The 24,365-nt window shown below is 34.3% G+C and overlaps 1 protein-coding gene across 1 annotated transcript; it reads right to left on the bottom strand.

Annotated features, from left to right (window-relative positions):
- Positions 1–4,582: 4,582 nt before the first annotated feature.
- On the bottom strand, positions 4,583–23,274 carry LOC124954501. Its single transcript, XM_047507537.1, has 5 exons — positions 23,182–23,274; positions 6,546–6,615; positions 5,738–5,826; positions 5,462–5,541; positions 4,583–5,365 (listed from the first exon to the last, which is right to left on the bottom strand). Exons 1-5 carry the CDS (start codon positions 23,272–23,274, stop codon positions 5,335–5,337), a joined length of 363 nt encoding a protein of 120 aa, XP_047363493.1. The 3' UTR covers positions 4,583–5,334.
- Between the last annotated feature and the right edge of the window lie 1,091 nt (positions 23,275–24,365).

Below are 24,365 nucleotides of genomic sequence, written 5' to 3'. Positions count from 1 at the left end.
CTTCCTCTTCGTGGGATTCTGTCCTATGCCGTAAACAAAACCTTCCGGCTCACGTGACTCTATTATTTTTCTCCCTCCCTCTTTCTCTCTCTTTCTCTGTCTCTCTTTCTCTCACTTTCTCTTTCTGTCTCTGTCTGTTACATTGAAACGTATATCTTATTACAAGTAACCATCGAAGAGTGATTTGTAGAACGTATGAATTTCCTCGCATTTTTTGTATACCTACACGGTCTACTTCGCACATGTATTATACAGTGTTTTACTATAGATATAGGTATAAATTTTCTAGTGAATTATTATACAGTCTGTTACTATAGATATATGTAGGTATAAATTTTTCAACCGTAGTAGATATCTGTACTAGACTGTCCATCATTCGGTTCGAAAGTTTCGCAAGAAAATGGCAAGCTCGTTCGAGAGAAAGAAACGAAGAAATTCCGGCCGATAAAATTTCTGTTCTCGTAGCGGCTCCCCTTCTTTACTTTAACATAACCTTATGGAATACTTCGTGGAATGTCGAGAACATGATCATACATTTTCTACTGGTTCCCGTGAACCATGTCGATTTTTATCCAATATCCACCTTTGAAATTCTTCTTACACGTACGGACTATACCATTTATCCTTCTTATTCCATTTTATATGATTTTTATCCTTTTCCTAACACTTTCTCAAGGTTCTTCTTGCATTTCCCATTTTGTTTTTGTTAGACAGTTCTCTTAGCCCCCTATCCCTATCTCTCTCTTTCTCTCTTTCTATTTCCGTGAGAGATATCACACCTTATCACCCAAGTCCGGAAATTAAATGAATACACACGTTCAACTCAAGTCCGTACGTGTTAATGCCATGACTTTGGTAATTTTCTACGTCAAATATGATGGAAAGATGAATCGAGTAGAGAGCTGCGTGGGTGATGTATTAAGGCTCTCCATAAGTGGCATACTCGATATTCGACGAAGCGAGTGTGATGATGTCTTGCATGCTGCGGATACTAAATCCTTTGTCTATCTTTGAATAGATATTTTTAAATAGAATAAATGAGTTTTAGATTATTAGACTTGAAAGTTATTCATAGAATTGAAAAAAGACAATAAAAAAAAAAAAAAAAAAAAAAAAAAAAAAAAAAAAGAAAGGAAGAAAGAAAAAGAAATATATGATAAATCATATCCGAGGGAACAATATTACAATGAAAGAAAAAGACGAATGATTGAATACCACAAGATATCTAACAATATTTTTGTTTTTTTCATATCATTATAAATTTTTCACATTTTTATGCATTTCTTAAATCTATTTACTCCAATTATTCTACGTTTTAAATCTTGTGTATTGAACATTCGTTAAAACGAATGAAATTCATAATCTAAGAATCGATTAAATGTCAAAATTATGATTGATGATAATATCATTGCATTAAAAAAAATATCATATTCCGGTGTATTATAATGCGTGGGTGGTGTCGTGGAAAAGCGTGCAATTTACGCCTTCCGCAAAATGCGACGCAAGAGAGGAAATAAATCTTAGGAGCGAGCGAGCGAGCATTATACGTACGCACAAGTTCGCCTTCGAGTTCGAATTTACGATTCTTCGTCCGGTGAAGATAACTCGAGATAAAGTGCATCGCGGAGTTACCGAGCGAACGAACGCAAGCCATCTACCAATGGACAGTACGAGCCGCGAGCTCGTTTCATATACATATATACATACACATACTTATATTCACTCTATATGTATAATATCTACTCGGTGTTTCACGCTTATATGTACAACAAGCGTAGGTAGGTAGCTGGGTCGCTAGGTAGGTGGGTTCAACACCACGCAAGATGAAGAAAAAGAAGAAAGAGAAAGAGATAAAAACAGAAACAGAGAGAGAGAGAGAGAGAGAGAGAGAGGGAGATAGAAAATAACTCCGTTGTATTCTCCATTCTCCTACAAGCAATTCTCTCTCATAAGCAATCTATACGAATGCTTTCGTGCAAGTATTTGAACTCAAAACCCGTCGATCCGACTGTAAAAATTCCGGGCAAGTTGTTACTGGTTATCACGAACCTTGTTCTTGTACGTAGGTGTATGCTGCTCTGTTATTATAACGTCTACGACGGACGTCCTTTTAATTATTAATTCATTTCATCCGAGAAACAACGCCAACTACTTGCTCGAAACGTTACCCAAGAGCGAAAGCATTAATAACGTCACGATCAACGTAGGGTGGGTAGATACAGGGACATGACTTTCAATCGTATTCAAAAAGGCTGAATTCATTACTACAGTGGCTTGATTTAATTGACGTTTGAATTGAAAAGAGGAAGAAAAAAAAAAAGAAAAGAAATAAAGAAAAAAAGAAAGAAAGAAAGAAAAGAAAATTTCAATGCATTCTCGCAAATGCATACGTAGGTACTTATGGTACATTGATTATTAATAAAATAATTCAAGACAATTAATTTAAGACTTGCCTTCAGAAATGCAAATTTATGTATAAAAAAAAAAAAAAGAAAAAGAAAAGAAAAGAAAAGAAAAGAAAAAAACAGAGAACTGTCAATTAATAAATAATTTCTATGCGAACCGAATTATATCTATGAAAAATATAAATTGTGCATCTATCAGATGATCGAAGCACATGTTTTACGTGTGCCAATGAGATGGAATGATCCATCATTTCCAATTTATAACAATTACTATTGACGAGCAAAATGACCAACGTGATAAATTAATAAATATATTATATAATAAGATCACGATTCATTCTCGATAAGACCAAATATGAATGATCTTTCTCGAAATGACTCGTAATCGATAGTTGCCCTCTTGAGCCACAGTTTGTGGGGGCCTCTTCGGCATATAGCCTCTTCTTTGCTTCGTGCCCTAACCACTTGCATTAAAGGCATTCCCTAAGTGCAACGCAAAAAAAAATTAAAAATAAAAAGTTATTATACATCATGAACTAGACTAGCCTGTGGACGATCAATGGATCAAAAAAATTTATCAATCGTGAGCATCTACTACACAGGCACATTTACTCGAATGCCTCAGCAGATATTTCATCTAATTGACGAACCTATTACTAACACTTCGCGATAGAAAAATTAGATATTGTCGAATAAAACTAAAAAATCTATAATACATCTTATAATCTCACTTTTTTACTTGACCACTTTTACTTTGTACCTTTAATCTTTTTATAATAAATTACATATTCTTTATGTATATTATGCGAAGTGTTAATATATTTAATACTAAGTATCCGACATGTTCAAAAATCTTTGCCAATTCGAAAGAAAGAAATTTTGTAAAAAATGGAAAGACTTTTAAACTGTTTGATACTGATACATCTTGCAATACAGAGCATCAGCAAAGTATGGAAAAGAACAGACATGCTGAATAATTGTACAATTTGCTGAAACTTTGCATAATATCCGGAGACGGTACTTTCCACTCCTACGTGGAAATTACATCCTTCGTCTTACCTGGTCCTACCTTCTTAATATTAAATACTCATTCACACAGAAAAATATGCTACCTGCCTACCTATATCTATATTTAAAAATAGCAAAACATTCGTTCCAACACATTCACTCCACGATTCTCTCACATTCCGCCAGGGTGCAAAAAGCCTACACTAGAGAGTATGCCCCGGGGCATCTCCGACACCCTAGCTCAAACGCGTATGATTTTTAATTAATCAAGGGTACGTACCAATTTGCTGAAATCGACTGTTAGATTTAGTGACCATTGCGTAAGGCTCTACTTTCAATATAAATACTAGTACGTACTAGTATATAAACATACTAGTAACATACGAGTATTATTTTATTCATTATCATATAATTAATTTAATATTCAAAACGGTTCAATATTTCATTATATAAGATATTATTTTTAATATAAATATTGCTAGATATTAGTATATAATAATATTAGTAATAATAGAATGTTTTCTACATAATATATAATAGATTAAGAATTTCGCGTAACGATGTACAATTCACTACCTAACACGCACATACAAGTGTAAAGTACATCGTGCACAATCACTAACGCAATAACAGTCGCCAATAAGGAGGAACTTAAAACTAAAACCGTGCTAACTGTTTCTCACTCATGCGAGTAACACCTGGGCACACGTATAAATGAGAACGCAGAAAGTACGGGTGGAGAAACGGGAATTAGTATATTAATTTCTGAAAATCCTGAGCTAAAAATGATTAGCTTACAATCTAGATCTACGGACTATGAATCTACAAGTCTTTTTGTTTTTTTAGTAATTACTCTACTCGACTTTCAAAGGCAATAACTTTAATAAAACTTTTCTTTTATCATCAAATTTTTCATGCAGAAATAATGAGAAACCTCGGACGACTCCTTTTAGCAAGTGGTTATTCTAATTAGAGAAAAAGATCATGATCTTTACCACTTGATTTCCAGAATCTATCCGTCGCGTTTGTCTTCTTGCTCATTTCTTAGTATATCGTAATCGATATATCGAAGCAGATCGCGATTAAATAGACTAAGTACGAAGCAATGCTTGTAAGGTAAACCATATAACATGCTTTTTTTAAGGAAATCGGGGTAAATGAATGCCCGATTTCACCATTAATAACGCGAGCAAACACGAACAAAAGAAACGCTAATTAATTGCGCTTTTAATTAAACGATTCGAACCGATTAAACAAGAAGACCCTATCCTGAGCTAATAAAAATAAGCATGCACAATAAATAAACAACGGAGAACATATGCAAATAAAAATTTATCACTTGCGAGTAAATCCAAAAGAGGAATTACTCACGGTCATGCTCGTCTAAGTAATTTATTGAAAAAGATTACAACCAGTGACTCGTGCCGATTCGGACCTTTCATCCTCGGCATGATGAGTACCGGAGGGACTTAAAAAATGACTTACTACTTAAGAAGTTCTGCGATGGCTCCAAAACACTCGTCCGCGATGTAAGTAAAAAATGAGGGAGGTTGATCCGCAATAAGTCGACAATGAGGTAGATAGGCACCGACGTAAGTTGAAATAGTTGTAACTGGAGAACATCTTCAGTGATGCACTAACACAAATCACGAGACAAGCACTGAATTTAATTTGCGAATTTTAATTTTTTTCAAATGTAAGTACAATTTATGCGTGAATTAAAAAAGAAAAACTAAAACTTTATTCGAACAAACATCGACTCTATAACAGACTGCATTGCACGCAGTCGATTCGAGTACACACGTACCAAAAAAATTAACTTAAATCACGTAACTCCGACAATATCAAATTGACAAACGAACGCCACTTCTATTTCGCGACTTTTTTGTTTTTATTTTAATTATGCAACACTCGATTTATTTCATTGCATCGCGCACGATATCAATGACGATCTGCAAATATAAAAATCCAAATTATTAGTATCACTGTTAAAATAAACAAATGCTAAAAATTATGAAAGAAATATTTAATAAAAAAAGTTTACTAACTTTAAGTCTTCAATGATCTTCGCACGATGAGCATCCTGCTCTGAAAAGATAACGCACCAATAGACTTCATCTGGAATCATCTGGAAATAATAAAAATATCTATACTTTTCTCTATGTAATAATACAATTATAATATTAACTAAATAAGTTATACATAATAAAGTTAAATATATATATATATATATATATATATATATATATATATATATTAAAATTGAAATGTTCAATAAAATATCTACATCAGAGAGAATTAATCGATGTTAAACATGTACGTACATCCATGCCGAAACACTCTTGAGAACTGAAGACTTCTAAAGAGTACGAAGGTACGATTGTTTTTGTCGCGTTCTCGGTCGAAGAAATTCCTGGAAATTCATAGCCCGTTTGTTATTATATGCCGATTTTAATCGATCTCTCTCACTTTCTCTCTCTTTCTCTCTCTATTACGCCTCTCTTTATGTCCTTCCAAAGAAATACACTTGCACGAGTTATACGACACAAATGATTTCTACTATATATATTTTCGTGCGTATTTCGCCTCGTAAAATTCGTGGAAATCTAAAAATGGAAGATCGCTTATGTATGTGTGTATATAATATATACATATCATAAAGATAAATTGTTGTACATATATAGTATATATATATAGTATAGACGAATTGGTGTGTGTATATGTATATATGTATGTGTATGTGTGCATGGAGGTATCGATGTGTATGTGTATATATGTATGTGTATGTGTGCATGGAGGTATCGATGTGTATATATATGGTACGTGCTAGGATATCAAAATCGTATACGAAATACAATCGATAACGACTAATTAATGAAAAATTATTAATTGGAGCGTCGTTAAAAAGAGAGAAAAGTACTGATATTGCGAGGATAAGAATAGAAAATTGGAAAAAAAGAATATGACGCAATAGTATCGTGAGGACGCCAATACGCCGATTTTATTTTCGCGAATATCTTTTAAACTCGACGATGTCCAAAGTTGCGAACACGGCCTCATATAAATCGCGTGTTCGGCGATCGATTGATATATTGGAAGAAGCTTTAGCTTAGAAAAAAATATGATAATTACCTGTAATTACGAGGACGACGACACTTCCTTGCAACCTGTCGAAACACGCAAATCCAAAATGGCGATTATTCTACCGGCAAGACGCTTAGATACGATCGTCGCGCATGCGCATGACGTCACCTCGTAATGGCCCATCTAATAATTCATCATTTTTCGATCTATTATTGGAAAATATCGATGTGGTAAATATACGATCTAGGGACTTAAAAATAATCAGAATGTGTAATATTTTACTCGAAACCAAGGAAATAAACGTCGAAAGTGGCTTATGTGTTAAAATAAAGACTAAAACGAACAACTAAAACCGTGCTGTTTCTCACCAATAGAAGTATCATCTGTATACACGTATAAATGAGAATTTGCAATTTATACTTGCAATTACAATGCAAAGGAATATATTTTTTTCTTTAGATAATATTCATGCAAAACTTCGAGCAAGCTTGTAAATATATTTCATTTCTTTCAAAAATTATATGGAATCAACGTTTTTTGCTTTCGCAATTGCATGAAACATGCCATGAGTTTATTATTAAAATGCTACCTATATAATAAATTCAAAGTTGATGGAATTTCTTGACGTATGATTAAGAGAAAAAAAAAATGAATAAATAAAAAATAAGGAAAAAAAAAAAAGAAAAGAAACTTTAAAAGAAGAAAATAAAATAAAAGAACGAAAGATAGAAGGAGTTGAAAAATCATTGACGAGGTACCCTCGAGGTTATCAAAATTGCACGTAAACTCTTGGTAAGAGCTGGTAGCATAAGTACATATTTCGCGAGTGCTGTCGGACGATAAACGCATCATTAAGGCGGACGCAGACTGGTCGTAAGTATTGCTCTACTTGCCCAAAAACTTGTCTTCGTTTTATTTGAACATTCGGTAACGCCTTCGACGAATACAGCCTGTGTATATAGATATGTGGGTATACGTATGTATGTGTATGCATGTACGTGTGCATACATGTATGCGTTTATATGTATGTTTGTGTGTGTGTGCGTGTGCTCTCGCACGTAGAAAATCAAAATGATTCGGTGTAAGATTAGAACCGACGTTCGATAAACTATTTGTAAAATCGACTTTTCGTTCGTTCGATTTCGTTTGTTCGAGTTGAAATTTATTCGAAAAGTTTGCGACTACGTTGCGTGAATACGTACATTCATATATATTCTCTCGGCACCTCGTAAGAACTTTAACAACACCGGGAAAGATTTTATTCGAGCCTTTACACGGGTCACAGAACAGGACACCCGGCTAGCTAGCTAGCTAGCTAGACTAGCTAGCTAGTCTAGCTAGGCTAGCTGTTCAGTGAGAGAGAAAGAGAGATAGAGAAAATCTGAGTGTGTGTAGCACAGTGAGAAATATCTATAAAGTACGTAGCGGCATCGTGCACGCCAAATTGACCACGGTCTTCCTTTCCTGACCCCCAACGTGAAAACGAATCCTTTTCCGTGTAGCTTGTTTCTTATCTCTTACAGAAGTTAGAGAGAGAGAGAGAGAGAGAGAGAGAGAGAGAGAGAGAAAATATCTAGCTAGGTAGGTAGATAAATATACGAGTAGATACATATCATAAAATTTAACTAAGATCAGACAAAATGCATAAAACTAAAAGAGAAAATGTTCAATTAACTTAATTCACGAATAATTACACTGATGTTAATTGAATATTAATGCGCGAGGAGATCAAATTAAAAATCATGGGAAAGAAATGATATTTCCAAAATACATATACGAAATATCAAAAGGGAGAGAAGGGATATAAGTCAAAATAATAAATCTACGTGGTTGATTACATCCGTCTTACGCCGAAAGGAAGCAACAGGATCGGTTGGAAGGTCGGTTGGAAGCGATGGAACTCCCGGCAAACACGCTACAATCATCTCTCTATCGTATCTGCTACACGAGGAGGGTAATATCTAGCCTTCCGTAGAGCGAGGGAGCCTGACCCCGGATCACGAGGAAAGGAATAACACAACACCAAGAGCGCCTACTTCTCTCTCTATCCGTCTAGATACATCGATCTTCGAGTCGTTCTCCAGCTGATCGCGGTGTATCCTTATAAGCAGATACCGAGATAGTTCAGAGCCTAGTATAAAGGGTGTCTATCTTTTCTTTGTTTATTTCTCTCTTTTTTTCTTATCATTTATTTATTTTTTTTTTTTCGTCTTTTTTCATTGTCTCATTTCCTTTTTTTATCTTTTTTTTTTTCTATCTCGTTCAACCATCTTCTTCCGGGTCACTTGGAAGGATCTCAAGCTTCCTTGGTATATCCTAACTTTGTTGTTTATCCAATGGCTTTAAGAAAAGATCTGAGAGAGAAAGAGAGAAGAAAATGATGGCTTGCGGTATTCAAACTCTCTTCCCTTAGAACTTTTATCGTCTAGCAATATTTTCGATAACGTCGTCGTCGTGCCAATGCGAAAACATCATAGTACTTTACGAAGTGCTTTAGAGTTCGACCATTGCGCGCGGTTCTCTTCTCTATCCTAACCGGAAGTTATCGATGACGACATTACCTACGTAAACACGCATATCAGGATGAACACGCGAGGATTATCTCGAGAGATTATTTCGTTTCGGTGCTTATCGATGAGCCAGAAGGTTTTATGGAAACGATAGTTACCTACTACCTTTAATGGAACGTAATAAAAGGATGATAGAGGGATTTATATTGATACTTACTTACTTTATTTCCTATTTATATCGTCAAAGAAGGACACGTTGTAATAAAGTTTTCCCTTTTGTAAAATAAACGTTGTTTCTTATCGTCGTCAATATTCTAAGTTGTAGTCGTTTCTTTTATGTCTCGCTTTTTGTCTTTTTCTTTTCTTTCCTTTTTTCTTTTTTTTTTTTTTTGTTTCTTTTTTTTTCTGTTTGTTTGTTAAGATTACACTTAAATAAAAAATTGAAGAATATCTTGAAGATTTTAGTGTCTCCACGTTTATATTTTAAGAAAAGAAATCGATTTCGTTTTCTTCCTCTAGTCAAATCATTTGAATTCCAACGCGAAATAGGCAGAGAGACCGTGAAAATGATTATTATCGTTAAAATGAGCTCGTTTCCGCGAGCTTTTGTATTTGTAATTCGCCATTTATTTACATTACAACGTGACATAAAGAGTACCCGGTATGCTTTTACTTTTAACAAACCTTATTTTCCGCCACTCTGATGTATCTAGACGATGTTATTAGAGATGCAATCGTATAATATGATTTCTTAAATTTAATCGCGAAATAAAAAGGATAAACGAATGTATCTAATATACAAAATATTTTTTATAATAACATAGAAATTAATATAAATTGATTGCACATCGTCTTAAATATTAAAGGGAGAGAGAGAGAGAGAGAGAGAGAGAGAGTGTGTGTGTGTGGCTTGTGTATGTGTGTGTGTTTTCAAAAATGACGAATAAATCAATATACATAAGTGCATAGATTTTCTAACGAATAATTCTATTTGCATCTAATATCTAGCTTATATCGTCCAATGATTATAATTTCGTAAGGTTAGATTCTTCTTTGATTAGATTAAAATTCTTTAATTAAATTCAATTCTCTACATATATTTAACTTGAAATGTTATATTTCACGATTATAGAACAAGCTTCGAATGAAGTAAAAAAAAAAAGAAAAAAAAAGAAAAGGAAAAGGTAAAAAAAGAAAAAATCATGTAAAAAAAAGAGAGAGAGACAGAGAGAGAGAGAGAGAGAGAGAGAGAAAGAGAGAGCTATTGACCATTCCTTTGGTACACGTAATCTCTTCGATCTGTTGCGGTCTCGCAAATCGAAACTTAGGTATGGGTGCCGTGTCGAATCTTTGAAAGTCGGTACCATTATGCGCTCCAATGGAATTCCACGATTTTACGCTCGGTGGAAGGATGCCGATCGTTATGCGTCCGCATCCTTGAATAATATCCTCGTGTGCCCGTATTCGGTCGCTTCGCTTTCACGAAGAAGAAGCAGAAGAAGAAGGAGAAGAAGAGGAAAAATAAGAATAAGAAAATGAAAAAGGACGTGGAAGAAGGAAGGAAGGAAGGAAGGAAGGAAGGAAGGAAGGAAATAAAGATAGGATCGTGCAAGGAATAAGTTCGATTAAACAATGAGACACATTGAATTATCCTATTTGTCGATTTACTTCGAACGCGTTCTCAACGATCAATAATGAAAATTCAATGAATCTTAAAAAGGACTAGCAGGAATTAACTACTTCCGTTATTCCTAATGAAAATATAGTGGAAGACAAGATAAGGTGATAAATTATTTTCCATTAAGTCTCGGTACTCGTAGTATCGTTTCAACGTAGTACTCTCTCGTTACATTTCCCAAGAGCGTCGTCCTCCATTTTCAAGATCCATGCCAGTAGTACTTACTTACTTACTTACTTACTTACTTACTTACTTACTTACTTAGTTACTTACTTACTTAGTTTGCTACTCGGGAACTGATTTCCCGATCCACCGTCACCAATTACCTGTTCTAAAATAGACCCGTCTAAACTGGGGTATATTTAAATTAGATAAGAAATCGAGGAATCATAGTATAAGATCCTCTTGTAATATAGATCATTATATAACGAATGATTTTTCTTTGTTTTATCACTTATTTGTTAGATCATTAATCTTCTTTCCGACATTGTTCATTGTCGGTACGTCAAGGGATGCACAAAGGAGGAATAATTTTCTTTCGCTTCAAGAATCGATTTTCACGGTTTACGTATAATCGCTCCTTTAATGACGATGATTACTTGATGCTAATAACATCAAGTTGACGGGATGACGTTCAAGTCGATCAACGAAGAAACGAGTTCGATATCTCGCTTGGTAGGTAAGGCACGTTCGATCAACTGGGAAGTAAAAAAGCGTCCTCTTAATGTTAATTATATCGTGAGACGTCTTTAAAACACTCGAACACGAGCTGAACATCATGATAAAATATGCGTGTCTTTTTCTTACATTAATTAACGTGTTACATAGGTTAAGACAAATTGTAGAAAAAGCCGATAATTCTTTGAATAAGATAAACGGCCTTTATCCAATGAATTCTCTCTTGGAGAAATGAACGTTAGCTAAGCAATGAGCGGACACCTGTAACGAGCCAACCATAATCCCATCGATGATTTAGAATCGACCCATGACGCTATCGGAAGCACGTATATACCTATCCTTAACAGTGAATCAACGTTGTCGCACAACGTTGTTGCTTCGTGCCATTGCACGGCTAACGTACGATGATCGTATCTTTAGGAGAGATCGTAAGTTAGAAAGCCAATGTGCGGCTGACCTTAAAATTAACGCGAATTCCTCCACAGTTGGACTGTTTCCTGGATGCTAATGTACAATATATACCTATATAATAACTTCATGATGGCAAATGAGAAAGAGGGAGATAGATAAAGTAAGAGAAATAAAAGGTGAAATAGAGATAGTTAAAAACACCTAAGAAGAAAAACTTGCATATCCTCGAGTAATTAATGAAAGTAATTTAACATAAAAATCTGAAAGAATTAATAGCATCACTTATTTTCTGTTACATCGGTTATATACGTTATAAAACAAGGATCTCTTTTCGTCCGATGAAAAAATTGACAATTGCCGAGAATGACCGAGCAATTATTTATCGTTAACTCTTTCTATCTTTCTTCCTACTCTCTCTCTTTCTCTCTCTCTCTCTCTCTCTCTCTCTCTGTCTTTTTTTTTCTTTCCTTTTTGCTTCTTTTTCTTAGTTCACTTCGCGGAAGAGAACGATTTTGTAATACTCTTCGTGACTTCGAGGAATGATTGCCAAGCTCGGGAAATCCCTTTCGAGTTTTTTTCAACGTAGATCGAACTGCTAAGAACGATCTAGCTGGGGCATGTGTGATCATCTAAAGAGAGAACACGGATTCTGTGTACATAGTAGAGACGTAGAGATCGGTAAACTTGGACGATTTACGATAGGAATATTTTCAAGAGGCACTCCTTTACAACACACCCTAAACCACTCTCTTTCTTTCTCTTGTACTCATCGTCTAAAGAGAGACTTGCGAACCGACTGCAAATTGCAATAATAACGGTGATTTCGCATCCATTTGTCCGCGACCGAGTGCACCACCAAGAGGTTTTCTTCATTGTATATGTATAGAATATGTGTACGTGTGGTAGTAAGTGCCGATCCATGTATGCATTTTACTCGTGCCACTAAAGCCAACCGATCGCCTTCCTTCTTTACTTCCTTTCTCCCCTTTTGCGTAGAAAGCCTCTGAGAGAATCGTGGTGACCGCAATTTCCTTCTACTATACATATACATAGAAATATACATATACATATATACATAGATAGATACACACATACACACACACACACACATATATATAGTTGGATGCTGCAATTCTTATTACGATCAGCCTTCCTTTCCTACTCTCTCAGTTTGATCGGTTTACGAATCTCTCTTTTGCCGTAGGTCGAGAGTCCTATAAATTTTATGCCCACATTTTTTCTCTTCTTCTCTCAGCAAGAAACTAATGGCTATTAAGCGTAACGTTCTATACAGCACTAGAATGAAAAGAAAAAGGAGAGAGAGAGAGAGAGAGAGAGAGAGAGAGAGAGAGAGAGAGACAAAGAAAGAGAGAAAGAGAAAAGAAAAAAGAAAGAAAGAAAGAGAGAGAGAGAGAGAGAGAGAGAGAGAGAGAGAAAAGTAACGCTGAATGAGGTGGTACGTCAGCATATATTAAACCATTATCGAGTCACGACCGTATCATTGCTCGAAAAATCAATTAACCGGCTAGTCGACGAGCGTCATGCGGCTGAGAGGGTTTCGTAATGCGTATTCATCGGTACTTCTCCTGTGGCGAGAAGTCATTAAAGTTCCGCCATATACACGCGACGAACAATCAACGTGCCGATTCGTCTTCCACAACTAACTTCTCTTTTTCTCAAGTTCCTTCGTTTCTTTTCTAGATATGTATGACTACATATGTATATGTATGTATGTGCATGTACATGCTTACATATGTATATTTATACTTATCTCGTATGGACGAGTCGTTCGTCCTTGCATGGCATCTTCAACGCATATCAAAAGGGAAAAAAAGGGGAAGAGAGAGAGAGAGAGAGACAGAGAGAGAAAGAGAGAGAAAGAAAGAGAGAGATACCGCGCAGAACAGAACGCAAGATATGTTTTCTGTTCTTGTTTCTTGTGAAAAACGAAAGCAAGCTACACAACGATCAATCGATCGTTTCTACGATCGATCGATCGATCGATCGATCGATCTACCGATCGACCGACCGACCGACCGACCGACCGAACGATCTCCTTCCTTCGAAATACGCAAACGATAAGCAGAAATCCATAGAAGGTTGCTTTTGACCCATCTCTCTCTCTCTCTCTCTCTCTCTCTCTGTCTCTGTCTCTCTCTCTCTCTCTCTCTCTCTCTCTCTATCTATCTATCTCTTTCCTTATTTTTCTTCTTTCTTTTCTGCAACAGTGGACTCATGTTCGTTGAATTCCAACTCGATTTGTATCCCGAGCACGTTCGCGTATCCCTGCGCACTGATTGTTTCTGATGCGCCTTCTGGAAATGCGACCACGATCGACCATATCTACCTATATATATGTATATACCTCGCTATATATAGCTACTGGTAACAACTGTGCACCAAGTCATTATTTTCCACGAACTCTATTCGTTCATTACGAAGAGAAACACTTCGACATTTTTCCGTTCATTGGTATTGATCTATTTTTACACTTGAATAGAATAGATTTTCTTTTTTCTTCTTTTTTTTTTTTTCTTTCATTTCATTAATGAAATTTCATGTGTTTCGAATCGAATCCGTTGTTTATCAATTGACATTAATAAAATCTAATGATAATGTTTTGATTGATTATCTCTCAAATATCTAATTTAATTATTCAATCTGAAATATGAATAGTTTACGCATATAAAAAAATATTTTTAAATCATGGAACAACATATCAAAATGTATGTTAACGAATATATATATATAATTTTTCTTCGCCATTGGAAAAGTATATTTTTGATTTGACAACGTTGTAAATAAATCTTAGATATCACTATTAGTCGAGATTATATGATCAACCTTGGAATATAGTGTTATAAATCCACGATGTGGTGATCTTGAAATGGGCACTGTTATCGGTGACATTAACGATCACCGTATATTACCAACCTTATTATAGGATTCCTTCGACGTTCTTTGGAAACAGTAAAAGTAATGCTATCTTCTCTGGAGATTCAAAATACAAGGCGAGAGTATGGCAACTTTGACTGGACACGCTTGGTCGAGAACGATCGCGAAAGATCGGGAAAATTGATACTTACGAGAGTCGTTTCAGACAAATCAAGAGAATCAGGATCTTCAGAGCGTAAGCAGTTTCATAGATCGGTTCATCGAATCGATCGATTTTATCCTTTGATCTAATCTAATGCAAAATAACTCCGTTAAAATAGTAAAATTTAACGAATTTAGTAAAATAATATCGTGTTAAAGAAAAATAAATAAATGTCTATCATAAACAGTGCAACAAAAAAAAGAAAAGAAAAAAAAGAAAAAAAAAAAAAATAATAATAATAATAATAATAATGATAATGATAACGTGGGAATGGATTCTTGCATCTTAGGAAAAATAATATACGTCGTAAATAGAAAAACATGTAATAAAATAAGATGAGAAACGGTATCGCAAGCAGTCACGGTACATGTTTGTAAATTCCACGTGAAAGAAAGTAAGAAAGAAAGAAAGAAAGGGAGAGAGAGAGAGAGAGAGAGAGAGAGAGAGAGAGAGAGAAAGGGGAGGAGGGGAAAGAGAGGAGAGAGAAAGAAAAGGAGAGAAAAAGAGAAAGAAATAGAGAAGGAGGACATTTACGAGCCACGCAATGTTCTCAGTCGCCCGAAGCACGAAAGATTCTATCGTCTCTTCAGATAGAGCCTCCTATTGCGCCCTGGTGAGACTGCAAATTGAACAGCTGTCGTCCAAGGGCGTGGACACTATGAACGGGAACTTTTATTGCGTAGGATCGTTTTATCTGTTATTTTTTCTCTCTGTCTGTCTCTCTGTCTCTCTCTCTCTCTCCCTCTCTCCCACTCTCTTTCTCTTTTCTTCTTTTTTTATTTATTTAATTTTATATCGCCTCACTTGCATGCAAAAATAAAATTTTCTCTATGTTTCGAGAATCTCAAGAAAAGAGGAGAAGAAATAGATAGATAGATAAATAGATAGATAGAGAGAGAAAGAGAAAGAGAGAGAGAGAGAGAGAGAGAGAGAGAAAAGTTGCTCGAAGTGGATCTTTCGAGTTAATAATCAGGATGTTGATGGTCCATCATTCGAGATAATATCTCAACGATAGACTATCTGACTTCCGCCATGTCAAACTCGTTCAAAATAAGGACTCTACTTAAATGTTAACGCGTCAGTCGATCGATAATAGTCCCACTTAACATATACTTAATGTCGAATGAGTTTATATGAAAATGGAACGTCGATTTGGACATGATTCTACATGAAAAAAAAAAAGGAAAAAGGAAATAAAGATAAGTAATAACAAATTAAAACATGTAAAATTGAAATAAAAAGAAAAAAGAGAGAGAGAGAGAGAGAGAGAACGAAATATAAATTGTGTACAGTTATTGATAAATTAATAATGGTATTATTACGATACGAATGGACTATCTGGATCATTCTCAACTTTTTTTTTTTTTTTCTTATATTTAAAGGTACGAGTTTGGCTTATCTGCATAATTCGATCATTTTTTCATGCCAAAGATTTTATTCACGACACCTACTTCTTTAAATGTACAAACATATGTATGTATATGTATAATATATATATATATATATGTGTGTGTGTGTGTACGATATTGAGAGTGACGCTTCCTCGTTGATAAGAGGATTATCTTAATTCGAAAAGAGTGAGAAGAATGAAAGAAAAAGAAAAGAAGAAAAAAGAAGAGGAACGTCTTGCTTGGACCCAAAGAGAAGTCACGAAGAGTATTTGCCTTGCCGACGAATCACAGAGTCGAATGAGATTATTTTATTTTATTTTTATTCTTTCTTTTTTTTCCTTTTTGGTCTTTTTCTCTCTCCCCCCCCCCGCCAACTTCTTCTTCTTTTTTTTGTTCTTTTTCTTATTTTCATTTTCCTCTTAATTCGTCGCGTTCAACGTGGCGATACATCACGTGCATTTATACGTCCACTATGATACTGACTATCATAATCCAGATATATATCCTTGTAATCCGTTAAATCCTCTAAAAGGAACAAACAATTGCGGTCTACCAAGATGGCGTGATTCAGAGAAACGAAACGCAATAATGAGGATGATCCTTTCATGATAGCTAATTACAAAGATACATATTTCCTGTATTACCAATTATAACATGAAAGACATTTATCCGTTCTAACGAGTCTAGATCACAATACAAACTATTATAGATCTTATCATTTCAATCTCGATCTTTAATTAATCCTTTCGATTCTATCCTAACTCGATGATTTTCCAACGCCATATATATGAAACTAGACAAGAAGTTAACGTTTGAAATTCGTGTCTTTAAATTTCTTTTAGCGTATACCTACAGGGTGTGCTTTCGAGTAACCACTCGATCCATCGACGTTAACAAACGGTTCATGATATTCGTATTCTTCGTGTACGGTCATTAGAGAAGCTCGTTAAAACGATCGCTCGTACGTTTGCTCGTTGGACAATGGCACGCGACAATGGTGCAACCTAGTCGTTCCTTCGTTTCCACGTAATATTTCTCTCTCTGTCTTTCTCTTTTTTTCTCTCTCTCTCTTTTTCACAGAAAGCTGAACTTCGTGTGCACGTGGATTCGATACTTTTTCTCTTATGGGTTCTCGTACGACGAACCCGTAACCCACACGTACATTTCTTTCTCTCTTTCTTTCTCTTTCTCTCTTTCTCTTTCTCTTTCTCTCGTCATTCTACTCGTCGTAGTATGCTACTCGACGGAGACACCAAGAGACGTGGATAATAACGCGACCAGCAGAACGGTTGTCCTTCTCCATGTCCAAGCTGGTGCATACACGTACTACTCACAAGCACACCGTGTTATTTCACTCGTTAGAACGGTACTACGAACTTTTTGTCCTTGCTACGCGTCGATCTTTGTAACGATCCTGTCCGTCTACTTGTTCGACAGCGACGAACAAAACGCTGGGAACGATTTCTTGAGTAGGTGGACGTATAAAGGAATTATGGTTTACGTTTACTGACCCCTTATTTCATATTAACGCGAAATATCGATCGAACGTCCGGAAAGAAAAATTTCATTGAATTTTATCTCGTGCATAATTTTTTTCTTTTTTTTTTTTTTTTATATCAAAAGAGAAAAAAAGGAAAAAAACAAAAGAAAAGAAAAAAAGGAATAAAGAAAAAATGAAGCAAAAGAAAAAGTATTCTTGAAATATTTAAATCGCCATTCTTTGTGCCGCGGTCGATGAAAAAATTTTTCTGGCATTTCTTTTGGATCAAATTTCGAGAAATTTGTCCCTTTAAAAATCATCGTTAATCTCTATGAATATAGGTGTGTCCAACTAACGAGAGAGAGAGAGAGAGAGAGAGGGAGAGAGAGAGAGCGAGGGGGAGAAAAATGTGGCGCGAAATTTCTTCTTTACTTTCTTCTTTATCTCGATTATTCCCTCGTCAAGAAAAGTGTGTGAAAAAAGGCAGGATAGAAAGAGAACGGTCGGTGTACGCATTTAACGCTCCTACCGTCTACCGCGTCATTATCGTGCAATAAAACGTAGAAAAGTCGTTAATCGTCCTGCGGAAGTCAATTAAGGATGATCGCCGTTAATAATGATAATGGCACACGAGCTAGCGATATCTTAATTATGTTCTTACCACGTGTACGTCAGCCCTTTCGAAGAGATGTCCAGTCATAGATCGCAAACGCCAAAGCTTCACGATGTTCTTTCTTGTGCCAGTTTCAAAGAGTAATTCATGATACTTGGACGTTAAAGAATGCGGAATGCAGTTTGTCGTCGCATCTACTCGTTTAGTTATGGTTCGACCTAATTTTTCAAATCTTTTGCATCTTTCAATACGATGCAAATGATTCTCGTCGAGTTATGCGATTTAATTTGTTTTAAATTATATACGTACGGCTTTTAATAATCCTTTAACTTTACATTATATTTCGTACGAAGATAAATAATAACGAGAGATTTTCTTTCTTTTTGCTCCCTCCCTCCTCACCACCCTCTCTCCTCCCTCCCAAGCTAAAAAAAAAGAGAAAAAAGAAAAGAAAGGAAAAAAGAAAAAAAAAAGAAAGAAAGAAAATAATCAATTTTCCTTAATCGATTTAAATATTATAGGTTTTTTATTCTTTTCTTTTTTTTTTTTTTTTTTTTTTTTTTTTTTTTTTTTTTTTTTTTTTTAATCTTTTTTTATACCAAATGACAACGACACGTACGATAAATTGAAAAACTTTATGATTTATTAGGATAATCAGTCCCTATGATGAAAAATGATCGATTCGCTAGTTCCGGAAGTCGTTAGATATGTTAGCATGGTTTTCTTCTTCGCGAGTAGGTCGATGGATCGCCGTTCTCCCTGTTACGTAGCTAGCTCGTCGACAAATGAACAGTTAGCGACGAGCTCGTTGGAGATCGCGGATAAGAAGTTCCATCGTGTGCCTCGTGAGTCTCGGCAACGTTAGCTCTACCAGAATAACTCGCTTATATCCAGTATCCAACGAGATTTTGCTCCTACCTATGACGACACCGATTAACGGAGTAACCTGCACCTGTTTCTCTAGTACATACTTAGAAACAAAGACAAAGGATCTTTTTCCAATCTTTTATCCTCATTCGAAATGGCGATAATTTGATCGTTCGTTTTTTTTCTTTCTTTCTTTCCTTTTCTTTTTTTTTTTTTTTTTTCTTATATTATTTTACAATCTTCATTTGATTTCATACTTGAATTTTTCACATTTCTTTTTCTACATCTACATCGCAAAGTTAATAACTATCCCTTAGGACTAGTACCATTTAACCTAATCACACTGATCAGCACGTAATAACTTACCCATTGGTCAGACTTACGGTACTCATGGAATAATAACACAAGTATACCTTGATTTGCTAGACGTCCTATAATTATCGTCTCGAGCTAACTTCGCTAGAGGCGAGAATGAAGTCGTAATTTAACGGTCATAGGAGGATCAGCTTTGGACATCGAGTAAAGATCTTTCTTGAATCCTGTCATAGAACGTTGCTTCCGTTGATCATTATCCTATCGAGTTATCAGCGTGTCAATCGTAATCTCTTATACATTTTTAAAAGATTCAGTTACATTGTAAAAGATGTACTACATGATCATTTGCTATAATACATAATACTGATCGAATATCCTGATCCTATGTATGATCATGAATTTAACGGTTTCGTGGTAATACGACGTTCTTATTTTTTAGTTATCTATTAAAGTCTTTATTACAGGCGTTGTCTATGCGATCTCTCATAGATCATCAGTTAGAATATTTTATTACCAGCTGACGAACATGTTTTCCTTCTCGCTGCCCTTTCAAGAACCGGAACGACGTTATCTCATTGCATCGTCGTCTTCTTCTTCTTCTTCTTCTTCTTCTACTACTTCTACTTCTTCTTCGTAGTCGTCGTTGTCCTCGTCCTCGAAGGAGAAAGAAATTCTTTCGTATTCTCCATCGGGTGAGCCAGTCCTTCTCTTTCTGCTCGGGCAAGGACACTTTAATCCTCCTACCATCCAGCTCGCTTTCTTCTTCTTCTTCTTCTTCTTCTTCTTCTACTGAACGAACGATGGAAGGTGAGGCGGGTGGAAGAGAGAAGAGAAATTCTTAGATAGGAACACAAGAGAAGAGGAGGACGACGAATCCTGCCGTCTCGACATCTTTCGAAGCTGGATCTGAGAAATGTAATCCTCTTGTACCGGTCTTTTATTCTTATTCTTATTCTTATTCTTATTCTTATTCTTATTCTTATTCTTATTCTTATTCTTATTCTTATTCTTATTCTTATTCTTATTCTTATTCTTATTCTTATTCTTATTCTTATTCTTATTCTTATTCTTATTCTTATTCTTATTCTTATTCTTATTCTTATTCTTATTCTTATTCTTATTCTTATTCTTATTCTTATTCTTATTCTTATTCTTATTCTTATTCTTATTCTTATTCTTATTCTTATTCTTATTCTTATTCTTATTCTTATTCTTATTCTTATTCTTATTCTTATTCTTATTCTTATTCTTATTCTTATTCTTTTTTTTTAAACTGTTGCATCCTATCGACAATTTTTATTCATAAGAAGGATCACCTTTATTTTTCCAATTCACGAGTTTCGTTAATAAGTTCATTCATTCATTTTTTTTTTTTTGTTATCTTCCATCGATACACTAAACGTAATTAATAACAGTGTAATTATTTGATGAAATAAAAAGAAAAAGAAAAAAAAAAAAGAGAAAAAGAAAAAATCGATATATTATCGATAAATATGAATACGAAAACAATGAAAACATTTGTTAAAGTGTCTGGATCATATAAATCAATTTAATTTCAAATCATATATTCTAATATTATTTTAACATTTCATACCACGTTATCTTAATGATTATAAATTTCATATCATTAATAATTCAGTGAACAAAAATTTCGTATAAAAAAAAAAGAAAAAAAAAAAAATAAAAAGAAGAAGAAGAAGAAGAAGAAGAAGAAGAAGAAGAAGAAGAAGAAGAAAAAACGAATTCTTTTTCATCAGATAACAGACCATAAATCCGGTAGAACATTTCACACGTAACGCATACGCATTTAAATCTCAAAAGTCTTTTCGATCTTCTGAATTTTCTAACGAGCTACCTGTGTCGATTGCTCGTTAACTCTTTAGCGGCTTTATTACTATAAGGCTACCAGGCATTTAATGAGGTTTAACTTTATGAAGAGATAAAAAAAAAAAAAAAAAAGGAAAGAAAAAAAAGGGCCATTTTCAATCTCGGATAACTCATGTTGTAACTCAAATATCAAGTTTCAAAATAAAAAACATAAATATGTACTAAATAATCAATACGTTTGCAAGATAAAATAAGTTAAAATTTTTACTCGTTGAAAAGAAAAAGAAAATGGGATAAAGACGATAAATGACTTGGTACAAGAAAAAGAAGATCATTCTTTTTTTTTTCCTTTTTTTCCTTTTTCTTTTCTTTTTTTTTTCCCCCCCTTAATGACCTACGATCATTCTCGAACATTTAACGCGATTTTATTTATTATCCAACGTTATTTGTTTATCCATATTTATAAATATCATTATCAGAAGACAGAATGAAATGAGAGAAAGAAACTATTGAAAATGAATTCTAAAAGATTGACGATTTTCTTGGATCTGCATTTACGTTCTTGATCGTTCGTTTAATTCGTTCGAATGATTTCAACATCGTTCGCACATTTACATGGCTACGTACGTTAAAGGCTGATTAATGGAACTATAAATAATTTTCAATTTTCATTTTGCATTTAATTTTGTAAATTACCATAAGAATAAATAAATACATATATATATATATTTATTTATTTATTTATTTGTTTATTAATAATTTCACGGGTTTTGTTTTAAAAATAGAAACAATTCGTTTGAACGAAATACAAGAAATAAATAGAATGTAAATAAGCATTTGCGTTCGTGTATGCAAACGTAGAAAAATAGAACGAAGGAATAACAAATTTGCAGCTAACGTCGCTTCGCTTTTTACAGATAGCATTAGAAAAGCAAGTCGGCACGGTTTGTTAATGAAAGGGGAAGGTTATTATAACTCGGGATCTAATTTCTCTTAATTATATATTATTAGACGAGGAATGCTATTTACCGAAGCTCCCTATGACTATGCTAGAAACGACCAAGTAAATCGTAGATATACATAAAAGTAAGTTTTTCTTTTTCTTTTTTTTTTTCCTCTTTTTTCTTTTTTTTTTTCTGTGAAAACTTTTCCACTGGACAATTGCAAGAGATTAAGAAACAGAAACAAAGAAAAAGAAAAAGGGAAGAAAAGTAATAAAAAAAAAAAAGAAAAAAAAAAAAAAAAAAAAAAAAGTGAAAAAAGAAACATCACGATATTTCTGTAAATTACACACTTTACGATTCGTTCCAATCTATTTTACAATCTTTTCCACGTTCGTTCGACTACTTCCGTAAAATGAAAAAAAGGAAAGAAAGAAAGAAAAAAAAAAGAAAGCAAAAGAACAAAGAAAAGAAAAATATCAGGAGAAAGAGAAAAGAAGAAAAATGTAAGAAAAAAAAGAAAAAAAAGAAAAAAAAAAAGAAAAAAAAGAAGAAAAGAACAAGAAAAAAAGAAAGCGTTAAAGATAATCGCTTGACTTCTAATCAAATTAATAAATCTTCGGATTATTAAATTGTAACGTTTAGCCACGAAATAGGATCTTAATGACCTGATAGCTGATACTTTCTCACGATCCTTCCTAACGATCTCTTGCTCTTCTTCAAAGAGATTTTTGAAGTACACGAACTTAAAAGAAAGAAATAAAGGAGAAAAGAGAAAAAACAACAAAAAAAAAAAAAAAAAGAAAAAAAGAAAAAAAGAAAAGATAGGCGGTATTTCCTGTGGCAAGTTGACGTAGGAGTAAGCAGCAAAGTTGCCCTTGATGGTGCTCTTGCTGTTACTGCTACTGGTACTGCAATGTAGGGCCTGCTATGTAAATTCACTTTCCAACGTCTCGAGCCCACTTGCATCTCGCAATTAGTGCGGAATGCAGGAGACGCATGGTGACGGTGTAGAGGCAGCTATAGCTATATCTATAGGGAGAGAAGAGAAGAGAGATTGTGAAGGGTGAACGAAGTAGACAAAAAAATGCCGGAAAGATAGCCGTCGTAAAATTGTGAAACGAGAAGAGCGAGACCGAAAGAGAGAGAAAGAGAAAGAGAGAGAGAGAGAGAGAGAAGCAAGAGACGAACATAATCTGCAATCTCTTTCTATTTCTTTTTTGTTCCATTTCGATGCTCCAATTTTGTTCAATTTAATTTTCTTTCCCTTTTTATACTCGTTACTTTTAGACTTTTTTTATATCTTTAATCACGATAATCTCTATACCTAATATCAGGAAGTATTCGTAAATCACTAATAAACGTTGACAGTTAGACGAGAAGGCGGATAACGCTGATAGATGATATTCAGGCGATAATGACTCTTGTCATAGTCTTATCATATAATCGTCGCGAATTTTAATAACGGTGATGAGCGATCGAACGTGATGTTACTAATTGACATTACATGGATATTATTTCGATCTTACGTCATTCATAAGTAATACGTAAAATTGTAATTATCGATGATAACAATGATATTTTAGATCTCTCATAAAAATGATATCTACAAGATACGCATAATGTATCTAAACACATTATTAAAAGAAAAGATCGACAGTATATTAATTTTTTTATTTTTACGATGATAAAAATAAAATTACGATGGTAAAAATGATATTTAAATTTTTACGATGATTGAAAAAAAATTTCTTCCTTTTTTCTTTTTCTTTTTTCTTTCTTTCTTTCCTTTTCTTTTTTTTCTTTTTTTTTTTTCTTTCAGTAATCATAAAAATATTTGCTCATACATATGGAACGATTAATCCTAGGATATAACGGATTAAACTGACACAATGATTTATAGCAAAAATTAACTACTGAACGGTGTTAAAAAATTAGGATTATTAAAGAGATCGCATTTCGAAATACATACAAACGGTATATCTATACAAATAAAAGACGTGTTCCTTTTAACGAGACTACTTAAGTTTTAGATCACGATTCGTAGGTCAGATAAATCG

Source organism: Vespa velutina, chromosome 15 (assembly GCF_912470025.1).
Source record: "Vespa velutina chromosome 15, iVesVel2.1, whole genome shotgun sequence".
In the NCBI taxonomy this organism is placed as follows: domain Eukaryota; kingdom Metazoa; phylum Arthropoda; class Insecta; order Hymenoptera; family Vespidae; genus Vespa; species Vespa velutina.
The sequence above is the reverse complement of the archived record's forward strand: the minus strand, read 5'-3'. Positions and strand labels throughout refer to the sequence as shown.